Source organism: Pyrus communis, chromosome 9 (assembly GCF_963583255.1).
Source record: "Pyrus communis chromosome 9, drPyrComm1.1, whole genome shotgun sequence".
Classification (NCBI taxonomy): Eukaryota; Viridiplantae; Streptophyta; class Magnoliopsida; order Rosales; family Rosaceae; genus Pyrus; species Pyrus communis.
This window is the reverse complement of record NC_084811.1, coordinates 9232616-9250782: the sequence shown is the minus strand read 5'-3', so window position 1 is coordinate 9250782 and position 18167 is coordinate 9232616. Positions and strand designations below refer to the sequence as shown.

The window sequence follows — 18167 nt, the reverse complement described above, 5'->3', positions numbered from 1 at the left end:
CAACTACAAACCCTAGATCTATTTCTTAGTTGCTACCGTTTGCTCCTGCTTGGGGTCGGTAGCAGCCTGCTACCTCCTCCCCTAATCCTCCTCCTTCCTTCTCATCTTCTCTGCCCTTTCCCTCTTACTGCATCACAGCCCATTTTCCTTTCCCCTTTTCAGCCTTCCTATCCAACTTCTCCTCCTTTTCTGTTTCCTTTTTAGTGTCTACCTTGCTTTTTCGCTTTCCTTGAGTTTTTGTCTCAATTCCTAAGCTTGTCTTAGATTTGCGTATTCATGCACATCTCTTGCTCCGATGCTACTTTATATCGCACGTCCTCAACCCCCAAACATTGCTACTTGGCCCAAATGCTTCTCCTTGGCGACACACTTGAGTTTTGGGTAGTTGTTAAAGTGTTGTTAACATTATTTGGTAGGATTATGGGAGCACTTGTTGCGCAGGTGGCTTGTTCACCCCCATTTTTTGTTGACCCAATTTTTTTGTTGGCTCGTTCTCTTGGTGGTGGGGGCCTTGCGATGGAGGCGCGTCTAGCTTGGTGGTGGCTGTTGGTTTCCTTTCCAATTTTAAGGGTTTTTGTTGTTTTTCAACTGGCTCTTTTTAAGGTTTATTTATTTAATTATGAGCTGCCTTTTGAGCTCTCTATTCCTAGTACTAGTCTTTTTATTTAATAAAAGGAAATTAGTTTGACAAAAAAAAAAAAAAAAAAAAAAAAAAAAAACCAACCAGAACTACGACTTTAGAGCAACTCCCCCCCTTAAATATATCTTGGGCTATAGGCAATCCAATCCCCCAAAGTGCACATTAACTGCCTTTAGTGAACTCTAATTATCCAAGTGCATATCCACCTTTAAACTAAATAGGCTAGGCAATTCGTATTAGAATATCATTTTTTTATTTATAAAATAACAAACGATAACTTTATTTTCAATTTTGGATAGATTTTTAACCAATCTCGTCATGCCTATATCATTAAGAAAGTACAATTTTTGTGGATTGCCCAATAGCACCATTGAATATATATTTATTTTTTTTGTATTTTTTTAAACAATTTTTCCGTATTACATTTTTTTTGTAATCCAACACATTGTGCCATGTTGCCCAAAAAGTCAAAAGTGATTGTTTCAGATTTTTCTTTTATTTTTTAGTTGAAAAAAATCTGGATCGTAGGATAGAATCCTGTGTAGATCGAACGATTGAGAGGGTTAGTGCGTTGCAGTGCAGGCTCCAGTGCTGCAGTGCTGCAGTCCTACCAGCCGGCTCGCATTTCCTCGTGCGTGAATTGCACACGCCTGGCTAAATAAAATTAAAAATCATGGTTGACGCCACCATAACATCAGTCTAACGTCACTCTGGCCAGTCGTTGAGCTAGACAATTCGAGGCTGGTGGCTTTGTCGTGCTCCCCTGGAGCCCTGGTTATTGGGAAGGGCAGGAGCTTGTTTTGGAGGGGGGGGTGGGCTGGGGAATTGAATTGCCCATTAACCTAACTTAGGAGATTGCTTGGGGTGGAGTTGCTCTTACTTTCATTGGCTTCAACCTCAGGCCATATAACCCAAACCAAAAAGAATCCCACTCCTACCAACTCATGTCTAACCAACCTGACATGCCATAACAATAGTGAAAACAAAAACAGCATCTCAACCTAAACAAAACAAAAAGATAAATTGAATAAAAATGTGAGGTTTAGAGGGCACGATGGAAAAACTGATGAGAAACGTGCTACAATTTTGTTCACTTCGGGACAAAGACTTGTATCATTCCGACGTGGTGGTCCGACCCACTTTCTCTCTCTACCCGTTATAACCTGGCGACGCGACATCTGACTAGCGAAGTAAACAAACCGAATTCCCGAAATACCCTTATCCTAATCCCGATATTTACACGTCACTGCCGGCAGCTCCCCATGCAATTTCCCCGACCCCACAGGACCCCTTCGGTATTTTACTCCCAGGATTACCTATTTAATGCTTCTCCATGAAAATTTCTGTCTCTGGTTTTTTCCTGTTTATCCAGACGAATCTTCGCGACGGAAATCCAGACTTGGAAGCCTAAGTGTTCAAACGACGGAGGTTGGATTTCCCAATTAGCCATCGCGGACAGAAACCCAGAAGGAAAAATTCAAAATTGAAGGAAAACGGTGACGTATAGAGGAATTTGTTCGAGTCTTTTGTGCTGTCTGATTGCTCTATCTTTTCAAAAATTTTGCAATCCGAACCCGTCAGGTTGATTCCATCACAATGTTCTTGTTTTTTTTTTTTTTTTTTTTTTCCGATTTTATACAATTTATGTTTTTTTAAAGTGGGGTTTTTAAGTTTCTCAATTTGGGTCATTGATTGAATTGTTTAATTTTCGTATGCATTGGAGAATTCTCGTTATTGGTTTGTTTGGTTGCCGAGAAGATTAGAAATCGCAGGGAATCAAATTTGAGACCTTTTAGCATCTTGGAGCTCAAATTGTACGGATTGCATCGAAAACTTTCGAATTTAATGATGGGAATTGTAGAATAGATTTTCCCACTTATTTTCTTGGCAACCAAACAGGGTGTTAGGGTTTTCAATCACTTTTAGATGACATTGGTTGCTTCTATTTATGTGGATTCTTCAATTCGGAAACCATTTTGCTTGATTTTTATTCCGTTGCATGTTATGCAGATACCGGAAAAAGATCAGAAGATCACGGGACCGGAGTTTTCGATGAATGTATGAAAGAATATAGAGCTTTGAGGTTAGATGATAAGTGGGGTTTAATTTGAGTGTTTGACCCGATGAATGTGGTTGGCAAAGTTGGGAGCCTAATTTCCCAAGGTGTTTACTCAGTTGCCACCCCTTTTCATCCGTTCGGTGGGGCTGTTGATGTTATTGTGGTTCAGCAGCAGGATGGGACGTTTAGGAGCACGCCTTGGTATGTCCGGTTTGGTAAATTTCAGGGCGTTCTCAAAGGTGCGGAGAAGATGGTCCGCATAAATGTAAATGGCATTGATGCCAGTTTCCACATGTATCTTGATAACTCGGGTGAGGCTTACTTTATAAAGGAGGTTGAGTCGGGTGAAGTAAGTGAGACAAATGGGGTTGTCAAGGATTCTGTCAATTTAGAAGCTGCACAAGGGGATAATGCTTTGGATGGTGATGGCCAGAGTCATGACATTCGTAGACTTGAGCACAGTGTCTCTGATTCGGTGGTGGTTGAAATGAGAGAGGAACGCAATTCGTTTGGTGTAAACCGGATAGAGAGGGCAGAATCTGATGCTGATCGGAGGTACTATGAATTCCAAGATGAGCAATCTCCTCTAGAGGGTTCTGTTGAGTTATCGGAGTTTGGGTCGAGTCGATATGATAATTTGGACAGTGAGCATATTGTGGAATCACAGAATTTAAACTCGGAAGTTATATTGGTGAGTGTGGATGGTCATGTATTGACAGCTCCCATCTCAGCATCAGAACAAACCACAGAAAGCGTGGAGTTAGACACACCTCGATTCAATCTGGGCCCAGGTGAAGAGGCGGACTTCTGTGAAGGCAATGAGGAGTTTAGTTCAGGTGAAACTGCTTGGGCTGATTATATCAGTAAGCTGAATGCATCTACAAGTAGTGTTGCTTCTGGTAATATTAGTGGAGTTCGGACGGATGATAGTGCTATTGTATATCAGTTAGAAGTTGATGAAAGAGAAGGGGAACATTCTTGTCAAGCTCAAGAAACGCAGACTTCAACACAGGAAAGAGATCTTCAGACGCATAGCTATTCAGAAGGCACATCTACTAACAAGGCAGAGGTTTCCAAGAGCTGTTTGGAGCTAGAACAAATGGCCAAACATGAAGCGAAAGATGTTGAAAATATGGGGTCCTCATTGGGGGTTCAGAGTTCACCAGAAATATCTCATGAGACACTTCCGCTGGTTGATAGAACTGAAGATGCTACTGTTGACTTGAGAAATAATGTTGAGGCATCTTCAACTTTTAATTCTGTTTCACCCGACAACAATATACCTCCACATTTAGAAGTTGGAAATGAATCAGTTGAGAAGATTGTGCCTTCTTCAGAACAAATGAGTATTGATAGCATTTCTTTACATTCTGTCAGTAATGATCCGAACTGGAAGGATGAACAGTGTGGTACATCAGCAGCGGTTGATGGGATTGAGAGACCTGAAAGTGGAGATGAATGCAGTAAAAGTGAGCTAATAGAACCGCCAACAGAATCTTCAAGCGAAGAAACACAAAATGAGCTAATAAAACCCCCAACAGAATCGTCAAGTGAAGAAACACAAGTCCATTCAAGCATAAGTAAGCACCTCTTACCGGCTCCAATTGTTATTTAACTCTCTATTTTTCCGTGATTTTATAATCAATTAATGATTGTTCTTCTTACAATTTCCAGGGTTTGAAATTTCTCTCTGTGGGAATGAACTTCGTCCGGGTATGGGTGTGAAAGCTGCTGCTGAAACCTTTGCTGCACATCGTGTATCTGCAGAGGATTTTATAACTTCGGCAAAATCAATTTTGAAAAATGAAAATTTGATTGTCAGATACAGGGAAAGATACTTTTCGTGGGAAAAAGCAGCTCCTGCTGTTCTTGGAACCGCAGTATTTAGTCTAGATTTATCTGTTGAGCCTGAGGATGCAATTCCTGTCGAACAAGATGGCTCAGAAAAGCCAAGGCATGAGGATCCAGGAACGCCCTCCACTCCTACTGGACGCAGATGGAGGCTCTGGCCCATTCCATTTAGGAGGGTCAAAACACTTGAGCACACCGACAGTAATTCATCAAATGAGGAGGAATTTGTTGATTCTGAATCTAGTCTGCAGAACTCCCAAGTTGAAACAAGTCCTGAGTTACCCCAGAAGCAATTCGTAAGGACAAATGTTCCCACCACCGAGCAGATAGCATCTTTAAATCTCAAAGAAGGTCAAAATATGATAACTTTCAGTTTCTCTACAAGGGTTTGGGGGACACAACAGGTTTGCCAATCATCTGGTGTTTCAACTATATTTTGAGATACAGCCTGATAGAGTTATATATTATACCATTTAGCTGCTAACCCATGTTTATCTTTTACCAGGTTGATGCACATATTTACTTGTGGAAATGGAATGCCAGAATTGTAATTTCTGATGTGGACGGAACTATTACCAAGTAAGGCTGGTGTCATGTAATATGATTTGGATTGCTATATACGATTGCTTCTGCAACTTTCTATTGCCAAAGGGCAAAACCATAAGAGACGTAGTTTAGTGACGGACAGTCATACAAATTAGTCCTTTGGGCTATCATAGGACAGCACATGAAATCTGCAAAGCTATGAAAAATAAAGCATTTCAAATATACAAAAAAAAAAAAAAAAAAAAAAAGGAACACTTTAGCATCATGATAATATTATTGCTTAGTTTAATGATAAAACTTTTCACCTTGATGCATTTTTCCAGGTCGGATGTGTTAGGTCAGTTCATGCCATTAGTTGGAAAGGATTGGACGCATACTGGTGTGTCTAGACTTTTCTCTGCGATTAAGGTACATCTCTTGACTGCATAACTTATCAATTAAGGTTATCAGCTTGATTTTTCAATCAAGGTTCATTAAGGTCATTGTTGGAATATTGCAATTATTTTCCATTTTTACATCGTCATGGACTGATTTGCTTCTTTTTTTTTTGTGTGGGTGGGTATCTAATACTGATTCCTACTTTCACTACAGGAAAATGGATATCAGCTACTGTTTTTGAGTGCACGTGCAATCGTACAGGCATATCTAACGAGAAGCTTTTTACTCAACCTAAAACAGGTAAGCTAATAAATAGCCTGGTTTTTGGTCTCCCTTTCCTTCTAATCCAACACCAAAATTTTGTTCTTTACCTCCTTCATGTGATCAAGGGCAGATATTAGACTTGATAGGGTTGAGATTGTCGAGGCTTTGTTGATAGAATGATTTGCATAACCAATTTGGTTACTCTTCTGTACTTGAAGGATGGAAAAGCTTTACCCAATGGACCTGTTGTTATCTCACCCGATGGATTATTTCCTTCATTGTTTCGTGAAGGTGAGGTCTTCTTTGTAATTTGTGTTCAGCTTGCATTAAATAACTGTATTATGATGTTTTTGCTGCGCACTCTGTAACACTAGTTCTGGCCGCTTTTCTCATGAATTACATCTTTATGAAAATTAAACCAAAAAGGAAACTAAACAATGGAGAAACGCAAACATAGAGATTTTGTGTAGTATCTATCACAAATTAGATATTTTAGAAGGTGGTAGGTTGATTTGGATCAAATCAACACATATTGGCTGTGTTGTGGTTATATGTGGAGCCTTTGTAAACCGAGCAACCATTCTTGCTCTCCAGTTCACTATTGATACACGATGAGACTATCACGTTCTCTGTAGATTTGGATATGAGAACGTTTCCTTTATGTGTTTCACTTGGCTTTGACAGTACTGACTTCATCGTCATTTGTTACTTTCATCGGCCTTTGACAAATAAGATATAGTTTATATCCGTTATACAACATACCACCACTTCCAGATACTAAATAGCTCCTTTATTTGCTCACAATTTTGAATTCTGCCTGCTTTAATTTTCGAAATTATTTATTTAGTTAGTGCTGATCAGTTTGTTTTTTCATATTTGCTGATGGCAGTTGTAAGAAGAGCACCACATGAATTCAAAATTGCCTGTTTAGAGGTAAATAGCAAAAAAAGTTAAGCTCGAGTTCAAATTCGAACACTTTGGGTTGGCATTGTATCCCCTTCTTCTAACGGTTGTGATGCATGCTAAATCATATATTGCAGGACATTAAAAAACTCTTCCCCGCCGATTACAATCCATTCTACGCAGGATTTGGAAATAGAGACACGGATGAGCTCAGCTACAGGAAAATTGGGATTCCAAAGGGCAAAATATTCATAATCAATCCCAAGGTATATTTCGTATTATCTTCTGGTGATGCTTTTACAAACTAAAGAGGATTGCATATTTCGTATGTGGCTAAACCGTTGTCATTAACTGGCAGGGTGAGGTAGCCATCAGCCATCATCCCGTTGATGTGAAGACGTACACATCTCTACACACTCTTGTCAACGACATGTTTCCTCCCACTTCATTGGTTGAGCAGGTAACTTATACTCCGTTGCATGCTCTCCTCCAAACATAATCCCAAGCCTTTTAACTCTGGATTTTTATGTATCGCTGATGATGAACTAACGTGATTTTCGACATATGTGCAGGAAGACTTCAACTCGTGGAACTATTGGAAAGTGCCACTACCGGAAATTGACTGATGGACGTTACTTGCCGAGAGAGCATCTCCCTTTGGCCAAACACGTCGGTGTTGGTGGCTTCGACGACGAGCTATAGAAGAAATAGAGATAACAACACTCCACATTCTTGCTGATCATCCCCATTCTATGCACACAATAGAAGTGGTGGTTACTTTTCTTGGTCAGTTGTATTATTAGTGTAATATCCAAGCCATTGACATTGTACTAGAATTTCCGAATTTTAATAGGAAAGAAAGCTTTCTTAAAGAATAAAAGTTCTTGCCCCTCCCGTTGCCCTTCTCCTTTTATATTAGTGAATTACTTACTTTGCAAATGTATGTTTGTTCGTTCCTTGCGCCGAAGTTGAAATTCCTTTTTCTGTAAATTGGAATAATTTGGAATGACTTCGTGTTAGAAAGGAAAAATCATTACGGAACTCCCGTATTGGAGCATTGGTCTTGGACTTTGGCACAGTTGGAGTTTCGGTTATTTAATTTAAATATTCTTGAATATTAATTGCTAAACTAAAAGTCATGAGTATTGATCATGAAGCTAAAAATTTGCATATAAAGTTTGATTCGTATATTTCTTATGATGAAGTTCAACCAAGAAACATAAGTTAAATTCTTAATGACAAATAAGTGTTCATTTGAAAGTAATTTTAAAATGATTGAATTCAGTCATGAATAACTAAACAAAAAGTGATAAAAAGAGCAAGAATTAATTTTTAAGCCCGGAACGACGTCGTAAGACCATCTCCAACCCTTGAGTTAAAAGCCAAATTTTTTAGCTCGGAAAATTTAGCTTTTAGCCCATAAACAGTTTTTCTGCTCCAACCATTTTGGCCTAAAATTTTAGCCCAGGATTATTAAAGAATGAACTTAGGCTAATTTTTTTTAAATTAAATTAAAAAAAAATAAATATGTAGACTATCGTAAATTAATTTTATGAACATTTTAATCTAAAAATATTTAAATTCCGATAAATATTGAAAAATTACTAAATTTTCCACAAAGCAAGCCTTCAACTTTCACCAAACTTTCAACTTTCACCATCCGTTCAACACCAAATTTTCAACTTTCACCAACTTTCACAAACTGTTTAATACCAAACTTTCAACTTTCATCAATAATCTTCCCCATTGTTGGTCAACATCGGTTCCCCACATCGGACAATCCTTGAGGACGTTCTAAGCATGTTGCAACTTAAAAACTTAATTTTTTTGGTGTTACTCTTGTCTTGTAAATTTCCATTGCTTTGTCACCGTATGCAAAAAATACATAAAAATAATTAGTTGCAAAATAATATTATGCACATGACAAATAAAATATCAAGAAAAAAACTCACAATTTTTGTGGCACTCCTTCCACGCTCTCTCCAAGCTTCCCTTCCATAAAGTGCATGCTTTGTTGATAGTTTTCCACCGATCATAAACACCACCACCATCCTGCCCTCCGCTGTTGCAGTTTTCTTGAAACTTTGCAATGATTTTATCCCACAAAACCTTTTTATTTTGATTTGTGCCAACTGCACTATCTTTGCTAACACAAGCCCATGCCAAGCATAAAGCAACATCTTCCTCACAGGTCCAATTACGACCTCTAATATGCTCTCTTGCCATGTTGAAAAATTTGGAAATGGAAAGAAATGGTAGAAAGATAAATTGGAAGAATTGTAGGAGAAAATTGAGTTTTGTGTGGATGTTTGAACAAATACATAGGTATTTATAGAGTTTTTGGGTGAATTTTGAGTTAAATAATTTTTTATTATTATTTTAGCTGTTGGATTTAAATTTGGGTCGTTAGATCTTTTATTTTACTGTTAGATTTAATTATATTCGATCTCAGCCATTGGTTTCAATAATATATAAATATAAAAACAAAAAAAAAAGAAATTTGAATCTAGGCCGTTGGATTAACCAACGGCCTGATGATTATGATTGTTGGATGGAAGGAGCCGTTGGGGCTCATGTGGAACGTGGCCGACAGGCCCACGTGGGTGGGTCCCTGGAGGTCGGAAGCCTTGCGAGTTAGGCGCCATTGTGGGCTGCGTTTGGCGCCCAAACGCTGAAAGCAATCCCTTCGGTGGGGCCCACACCGACTTTTGGGCTAAATTTTGGGCGGAATATGGCCTCAATTCTCTATTTAGCATTTAGCCCAAAGTTTTTCCTTGAGTTGGATTGAGTTTGGGGAGAAATTTTGAAAGGAAATTTAGCCCATAGCCTAGGGTTGGAGGTGGCCGAAGGGGGTAAAAGATTGCGCGTTTTCTTCCGTGAAATCCTCCGGTCCGATGCTAGAACTCGTGTGCAATTGGTAAGTGGGGGGTAGTTTGGTAATTTCAGAGTCCGAAAAGGCATAAGGAAGCGAAACAAAAGGCAATGCCGCGCAATGAGCTCCCAATTAAAACCAGAAAAAACCGTTGGTCTCATTTCTGCACCCGAAAGGAATCGCTTGACTTCTTCTCCTCCTTCCTCTCTTCCAATGTTCATCAACCCAAATTCAACAAACTTAAGCATAATTTCACCATTTAATTACTAATTTATTCCTCTAATTTCATAAATTGATCTGTTTACTACTTGTTTGGCGAGCGGGAAAATTGTGAGAGAAAAAGCGAGAAAAAAAAAGAAGGGAGCGTCCGTCGGATGACATGTCGTGGATTAGAAATGCGGTGAACCTGGCAGTGGAAGCAGGGGCCACCAACACCCTCACCCGCACCGTACGAAACTACGCGGACACTGTCGTCCTCCACGCCGGCAATGCCGTCGCCGGTGCCAGACTCCTCCTCCCTGACCGCATTGTACGATTTCCTTACTCACTTGTTTTCCGTTTGAAAAAAAAAATTCAAATTTGAATCAAGTCGCTTTCTTTATTATGTCATTTTGCGCATTTTTTCTGTTTAAATGGAGGGCGTGTTTGGAGGCTTATTAGAATGGCCAAAAGCATTTATAGTTGCTACACTTCTAATTGCTTTTCAGAAAGCAATTGAATTTTGGTTGGGAAATTGATTTTTGCACTCCCCTTTTCTCCTTTGCACTCGCCCTCTTGTTTCTAGTAAAATTGAACGAATAAGGGGAGAATAAGGGACAAAAGGAGAGTGTGAAAGTCAGTTTAACAAGCTTTTAACGAAAGTACTTTTAGTAAAAATGCTTACGAGAAGAAGTGCTTTTTCGAAATACGTACACAAACGCACCCAATTTATTTGGGGAGAAATGAGTTCCCCTTTCGTATTTGCTTTATTTATTTGTTTGGTGATTTATCTTATAATTTGGGTTTTGCTCACATGATTTATGTGAATCAGCGACCGAGAAATTTACAGAGTTTTAAGCACACTGCGAAAAGATTGGAAGAAGTTTCTGTTTCTTGTAGAGGTGTAGAAAGGGTTCAGCTGCTGCGGAGGTGGTTGGTTGCACTTAAAGAAATTGAGAGATTGTCCACCCTTTACAATGCGAGTAATGAAAAGGGTCCCGAAGACCACCTTAATTCTGATGAGTCCACAGATTCCCCAAGAAAACCTACCCTGGTGAGTAAACCCTGCACTTTGTTTTCTATGGTGTTGTTTTTAGTTGCTCTTTTGTAATTCTTGGGTTAATGTTTACGACAGGTTTATTACGTAGATTCTGATGCTGGTGATGAACTGAAAACTTTTCGTGATGTCTTTCTTCATAGCCAAGCTCTTGAAGGCATAACATTGTCCATGGTAAGTTGAGAAAGTATACTTGTTTGCTTTCAATAGGCTCGATAACAATCTCCTTGTAAACGATGAGTGTTTGGCGTATGTACGATGAGTGAGATTTCACTATATATACTTGGTTGACATAGAATTAGAAGGCAGTGTTTATTTTCTTTTACCAACTACAAGGCTGATCCCTAGTGAATATATGAATAGTGATCGAATAGAGCACCGGATTATATAATAATCGGGCGTCATCAACATGTGCATAATAATTGCATTATAATTAGAGATAAGCGCTGTTTGAATTATATACACAATTATAATAACTGCTTTTAATGGTTAGGATTTCTTCCTTCTCCTTCTAACCCGCTTGAAAAGTAGTAGAAGTATGATATCTAGATTTTCCATCCTTTTAGCTTTCCCTTGACTTTCCGCATACAGTGGCTTGGCTTTGTATTTGCTGATCCAGGGAGTTTAACCGCAGGTTAACTCTTTTGTATGACTCAGATTCTTGAAGAACCAAATGAGGAAGAAGTTTCACTACTTTTGGAGATATATGGGTGATTTTTCTCACTCTTCAAATCTTCTCATAATGGCCGATTATTATTATTAGTACTTGTTTGGGATAACTTAGGTCCTTGAAGTTTCATTTGTGGTCGATGACAAGGATAAGAAACTTATATTTGGTTGACCAAAAAAAAATTTAAGAAAGATTGTTAATTTATTTAAAGATCACTTTTGCAGATAATGTTATTTGAATAGTATTTATTACGTGAATTTTCTTTTATGGTTATATACAGGCTCTGTCTCACAGGAGGGAAGGAAGTACATATTGTAGTAATGAGCAGCGTACAGAATTTGGCAATTGCACTTTCATACTATCAAGATGAAGTACTGGTAAGGACGGGGTATGCATGTCTTCAGCATGACAGCATGCACATTTACACAGGGTTGATTTAGACTGTATGCCTCTAAATACTATTGATATCAGGCACCTAAAAGGGGTCCATATATTCAGCTTTTGCAAAGGGCCATATAAATTTCAAGACCTGAGCCTGTACTCCAAATGGTACTAGGTAGCTCATTTAGCCAATGGAACCATTAAGTTTGCTACAATTTGGTACAAGTTTCCGGTCCCTTGATTTATGATCTAAGAAAAATTAACGTTGTGCTTGAGATTTTCGTGTCTCAATCCAATCCAAGGTTTAATGATTTAAGGTTCTTATTGTTAAAATTGGTATATTATTATCATTTGAATGCTCAAGTCCCCAACAAATTGTTCCCTTTTTTCTCATGTTCTCGAACTACCATCTTCCGTATGGCATAGCATGGTTTTCTCGCTACATGATTGACCATGTTTTTAACTTTCCAGATTATTCCATAGCTTTAATAAAAAAGAGCTGCATTTTTAACATTACACAATCATGTTGCAAACTAAAAAATTTCGATTTTAGCGCATTCATCCCATCCCTTATCTTCTCCAATTTACTTTTTACTTCTCTTTTCAGATAAAGCGAGAAGAATTGCTCCAATTTGCTCAAGGTGCAATTGCAGGGCTGAAAATAAATGCAGATCTTGCAAGGTGGTCATTGATGAACATTTTTCTTTCCTTTTTCATTGTTGCATGTCTGGGCATTGACATAAGCGCTAAGAGATATATGGAATGAAAATGACTGTTCTATTGGAGGTGTATTGTGATTTTGTAATTGTCTTTCTATACCATTTCATTTTGGTTGTCTTTGGTGGTTGATTATGTATGGGAAGGTTTTGCTTACCCTGTATTGATCTCCTTTAGTGAATGTTGATTCACCTCATCTTTTTCTCCACATGTTTTGGTGATCTGTTCTGTGCTCTCAGAATAGATGCTGAAGCCTGCAGTATCAGGGAAGAACTTGATAAATTGATGGCACACCAGAAGCCCCTGAGTGAAGGTTGTGAAAAATCATCTGAGAAGGAAAGAAATGCGACAATAGAGGTAAGCTTGATCTTCTTATTTATGCAGATACACTAAATATGTATGTATGTTCATCCATGTATGCAAATCCACTCACATTTGTTTGGAGTTTCACGCACACATGCAGATACACAGCCCATACATGGAGGCTTTAATGAAGATGATTTTATTCGTGTTTCCAACTTTTATTTTGACTTTGGGAAGACATCTCTTTTCTTATGTGCATATTTTTTCTAACTTTTGTTTTGATTTATCTGTCCTTCTATAACAAAATTTTCACATCCAATGTATTCCCATTTCTTTACACATCAAAAAGCATAAACATAAACATAAACATATGTATTATCTTGTTATATCTTATGAGTCCACGGATTGTGCTCAACCAATTTTTAGAAGAAGTAAAAAAGAATGTGCATAGGGTACTTAGGGTTTAGATTTAGTACAGCTGTGCCAAAGTAGCTGCATAGTTCAGGCAGCTAACTGATAATTCTTATAGATGCAGTTGCATTGTGATGATTTTAATAAGGAATTGTGGTAGTTAAGTGCAAATCACTGAAAGCTCTGATTTCCTTGCAGAATTTAAAAGATGCACTTGTGGAAATTCAACTCTGTTCCAGGTTGGAGGATCTGTTACTAAAGAAGAAATCATTGGGCAATGGGGACTCACCCGAGCTGCATTCTGAAAAGGTCTAAATTCCGTGCTATATCAACCCCGTCCCTTCCCCTCTTCTTTGAACTGTCACCAAAGTTGAACTGACAACTAGTTCCCAATTTTTAGACTGATTCAGGGTTAACAAATTCTGAAACATTTCTTGGTATGTATGGAAACTAGCTGCATCTTGAACCATTCTAGAGAAACAGTCTGAAGAACTAGGCAGTCGTTTTACAAAAGTTTATCTAAAATTATTTTAGATTTTTTTTTTTAATACTCTTTATGTGTACTTATGGTTGCTGCGTAAGAAGCTTAGCTGTGCCACTTGAAGGCAATTGCACGTGTGTAGGAAATTAGACCCCATATTCTTGGGTCAGAACTTCTCTTATTAGTATTTAACTGCGGTGTTCTAAGTCTTCTTCCAGGTTGAGAAATTGAAAATATTATCAGAATCTCTTGCCAACTCCACTTCACAAGCTGAAAAGCGCATTTCAGACCACAGGTTTCAAATACTATCTTAAAAGATATTTTCTTGTGTTTATAGGTGCTAGTGTATGTATGTATGTTTCCATGTTTTTTTTTTTTTTAATCACATCCTTTGTGAAGATAGTTTTTCGTCATGACTGAGCATACCCGATAACTGTTTTTTCATCAGTAGGGGCGTCCAGTACTCGTCAATATTTCTTAGGTGAATTAGGATTGCTTGTTATTTTATAAAGGGATAGTTCACTTTGGGATCAGTACTTGTTTGGTGCATGTTGGGGCATGCATCTCCAGTATGATCTTTGATTAATTGCTATCTGACATGGAAAATGTTAAATTTTGAGCATATAGCGTTTTCTTAATCAGGGTTGGCTTTTTTGTTCCTTCGATACTTCAAGCAGGTTTCAGAAAGAAGAAGCACTAAGTTTTCGTGTAGCTAAAGCTAATGAAGTAAGCCAAATTGAGAAGGTATGCTGCCTCAAGGGACTTATTTTCGTCCAATTAACCTTGTCGTTGGAGTATTGCTACAATGGCATGTGCCAAATTAGTCTGATGCTTAAATAAAAACTGCAAAGTTCCCCCTAGTTTTCATACCCATGGCTAAAAGTTCATAAAAGGAAATAATGTAGTGCGTTGAACAATGTGCAATCTATTTTGGGAAAAATAAGTAGATTTATGAATTTTAATTGGTTAAATAAATACGTAGAATTGTTACTTGGTAAAGCGAGAAACTAAATATAAGGTACAATACTTAAAAAAACAAACAAGGGATACCTTGACAAATTAATAAGTTGTTAATTAATATTATTATTTTATTGATTATTTAGTATTCGCTAAATTAATAGATTTTCCTTGCTCGTAACTCCTAAGGCATTAATTTATAGAAGTTTAACTTTAGATAAATGACATCTTTTGCTTGGTGGACTGTTAAATTATAAGTCGTATATGGTTTTGGCCTACGGTCTGTAGTGGACTGTTTATCGAAATAAATGTGTTCGGTTGAATTGTTGAGGTATACAAATTTTAGTAAATTTTTCAGGAACTGGCAGCAGAGATCGGAAAACTTGAGAGGCAAAGAGAAGAACTCCAAAGTGAATTGAAAAAGGTTCCTCCTCTGTTTCTTATATCACTCTTTTTATGCTTTCAAGAAAACATGCACTCTAGGAGATGGCAGTCATTTCCAATACTGTTTAATTGATTGTTAGTTCTCGGCTTCTAGGTAACATGTAATCTGAACTATCCATATTGATTATCACGATCACCTGACAGTAAATCGTCCGTATGCATTTTTTGTTGTTGAACATCAGTAGAGCTGAATATCAAATGTCACTCCTGCCAATTCTATAGTCTATAAAATGAGTCCTGTTGAGTTTTGTTTTTCACAAACTTTTGCTGGGATTAGATATACAGCTGAACGTTGTTTTATAGGTGATTATCACATTGAATGCCGTTCGTGCACGCCTTCACAATGCAAGGGAAGAAAGAGAGCAATTTGATGAAGCAAGCAATCAGATTCTTGTACACATAAAAGCAAAGGTATACAGGTTTTTTATTATGCCTTAGTTTGAATTCAGAATGCATACGTTACGTATGGTTTTTTCAGCTCTAAATTGGATGAACATTTGATGGTTCGCTATGGAAGTATCTTTTTATATTTGTTTTCTTTAATGACAGGAAGATGAGCTATCAAGATCTGTTGATTCATGTAAAGCAGAAGTTGATGTGGTCAATACGTGGATTAGTTTTTTGGAAGATACCTGGGTTCTGCAATCCTCATACACGCATCAAAAGGAGAAGCAGGTCAAGTATGTAGATCTCATTTACACTGATCAGCCAATTAATTTGATACCAAGATTCTCAACGTACTACGTCAAATTAATGTATTCATAAAACTGGAAATGGAATTAATATTTTGTGATACGAGATATTTAATGATTAGCGTACCTGCATTGTTGTGTCCATCCTGTAGTGGATGATGAGTTAACATATTCGGTGATTATGATACTTGGTTCTTTCATGTTCAAGTGGCGAACTGGAGAGATATGGAGACTATTTTGTGAATTTGGTAATCCAACTTCTCTCTGCTTACAAGGTAATACTTTTCTTCATTGATAGTTGTTTTTAAATACTGCATCATATTCGCTTGTTATCTGTTACATTTTTTTTCCACCTCATTGGCGTGTCTCTCTTGTATCGCAATTAGGAAACCTTGGGATCTTCAATCACTCGCATCAGGACTCTTGTGGAGTGCTTGAACTCAAGTAAAGGGTAATTTTCTGTTTCTCTCTTAGCTGTTTTTACACCGTTAGATAAAGCCTCTGATTATTCATTTACATCAGAGCAAATATAACTGGCATAGATGATGGAGGTTCAAAAGAAAGTAACCCAAGGAAAAATCTTGAAGAGGATTATGTGGACATGGAAGCCAAGGTATGCATAAATCTTCCCCTGTTTTTTGCTAATATTATCTATTGTCTGAATTAGTGCTTAATGGAATTCATTATGTGTTTTTCGTTAATAAGGGAAATATTCCTCAATCTATGCTTCTTTGGTCATTTTCCAGTTTCTGATTACCTTAAGTGTAGTGGATACCATGAAAAAGCAATTCTACGTTCAAACCGAAGGCATTTTCAGGTAGTTGTAAGTGCTGTCATTTTCCCTACTGCCATTAGGTGCGGTGCTTTTATGCTTATAACTTCATTCCTCTTATATGGATGAATACACGGTGTTTTCTTGATTCAGGAGAGATGATCAGAAGGTCAAAGGACTCTTTGATGCCATCAAAAATTTGAAAGACGAATTTGAATCCATTGACAGACCAATATTGGAGATTGAAGCTTCACCACGAAGACCAGAGACGCCCTCTAGTGATAGGGCCAGTTCAAGTCTGTCTCCTACCGCTAACTCTCCATTGACAACCGGGACTCCAGAACTCAAACAGGATGAAGTTTCCAATTCTTCCTCAACTAAGGGGGAGACACTGGACCCAAAGGAAGATATGAAGCTAGGGCCGGAACTTGGTAAGACCAACCTGTTGACCACCGGGACTCCAGAACTCAAACAGGATGAAGTCTCCAATTCTTCCTTCATCAAGGGGGCAAATACACTAGACATGAAGGAAGAGTTGCCAAAACTAGACCCTGACATTGGGAAGGCCAATCCAACGACCACTGAGACTCTAGAACTTAAAAAGTATGAAGTAAATGAAGAACTGGCAAAACTACAGCCAGAACTTGGGAAGTTTGTCAAAGAAATCTCAGCGGATGAGATTAGCGATATGGTGTTTGATGAACTCGAAAAGGAAATGAAAAGAACTAGCTGACCACCAACATATGTATGCCAAATTCATACGGTGGAATATGCATTACCAGTGCATATTGATCTTATACCATTGCAGGTTTATGACATTTCTTGTTGAAGAAGCAAATTAGTAGGTCTCTTTCGACGTGAGATGTAACGCTATGTATCTACAGACGACACTCTTCATAGGTTGTAAATATATAGTTGACAAACATTGGAGTTGCTTAGGTCTCTTGATGCTGTGTGAATTCTTTGATCATTTGAAGATGTAGATAATACCTTAAAAGTTAAAAGTGAACTATATTCTCGTGTGGATACTGAACTGTAAAATTATTTCAAGCTGATTTTTACCTTTCCAAAGACTCCAATCAGTTTTGACGTGCCAATACTAGAATTATGCTCATTGCACATCATTTTTTGCACACCTTTTGCAATTGGTGGCCATAGATATAAAGCTGCTACTCTTACTATTTTTTGGTGGCTTTATAGTGGGATGCCACTGATATCAGTAGCCTTAAGAAATCAACCACCAATGATTGGTGTCTATTAACTAACTTTATTTCTTAAAATTACACCAAAGACTTTTTACATGTTTTTTCAAATTTGGGACATGTTTTTTTATTTCCTTTTTAGTCTTCTCCTTTTTATCTATAAAAAATAGTTGTTTTTTTTTTCATTTAATAATCTTATTCTACAGTAGTTTTACCACCAAATAAATACAAAGTTAGACAACCCTAATTTTCATTTACATGTGTTCCCAGATTGATATGTTTTAAGTTTAACTTCATTTCCTTGCAGGAGGAGGTTGATGCTAAGATTGTTGTGGCTGGTATTTCAACAACCTGCAGTCAGAAAATTCA

The 18167-nt window shown here is 37.7% G+C and overlaps 2 protein-coding genes across 4 annotated transcripts; both read left to right on the top strand.

Moving 5' to 3' along the window:
- The first annotated feature begins 1907 nt into the window (after positions 1–1907).
- LOC137745761 (phosphatidate phosphatase PAH1-like) lies at positions 1908–7716 on the top strand. Of its 3 annotated transcripts, none has more exons than XM_068485767.1 (11): positions 1908–2216; positions 2651–4279; positions 4374–4954; positions 5056–5129; positions 5420–5504; positions 5688–5774; positions 5957–6029; positions 6628–6671; positions 6779–6907; positions 7000–7101; positions 7218–7716. In XM_068485767.1, exons 2-11 carry the CDS (start codon positions 2764–2766, stop codon positions 7341–7343), a joined length of 2817 nt encoding a protein of 938 aa, XP_068341868.1. In that variant the 5' UTR covers positions 1908–2216; positions 2651–2763; the 3' UTR covers positions 7344–7716. The 3 variants fall into 3 exon arrangements, with proteins under 3 accessions (XP_068341868.1, XP_068341867.1, XP_068341869.1); XM_068485766.1 differs by having other exon boundaries at positions 1909–2221; positions 7218–7715; XM_068485768.1 differs by having other exon boundaries at positions 1912–2221; positions 7214–7712.
- Positions 7717–9700: 1984 nt separating this feature from the next.
- On the top strand, positions 9701–17616 carry LOC137744342 (spindle assembly checkpoint component MAD1-like). Its single transcript, XM_068484179.1, has 18 exons — positions 9701–10042; positions 10544–10765; positions 10847–10942; positions 11426–11478; positions 11719–11815; positions 12427–12500; positions 12776–12893; positions 13449–13559; positions 13950–14026; positions 14409–14475; positions 15047–15112; positions 15436–15543; positions 15682–15812; positions 16033–16099; positions 16211–16275; positions 16347–16437; positions 16571–16641; positions 16750–17616. Exons 1-18 carry the CDS (start codon positions 9893–9895, stop codon positions 17327–17329), a joined length of 2244 nt encoding a protein of 747 aa, XP_068340280.1. The 5' UTR covers positions 9701–9892; the 3' UTR covers positions 17330–17616.
- Positions 17617–18167: the final 551 nt, after the last annotated feature.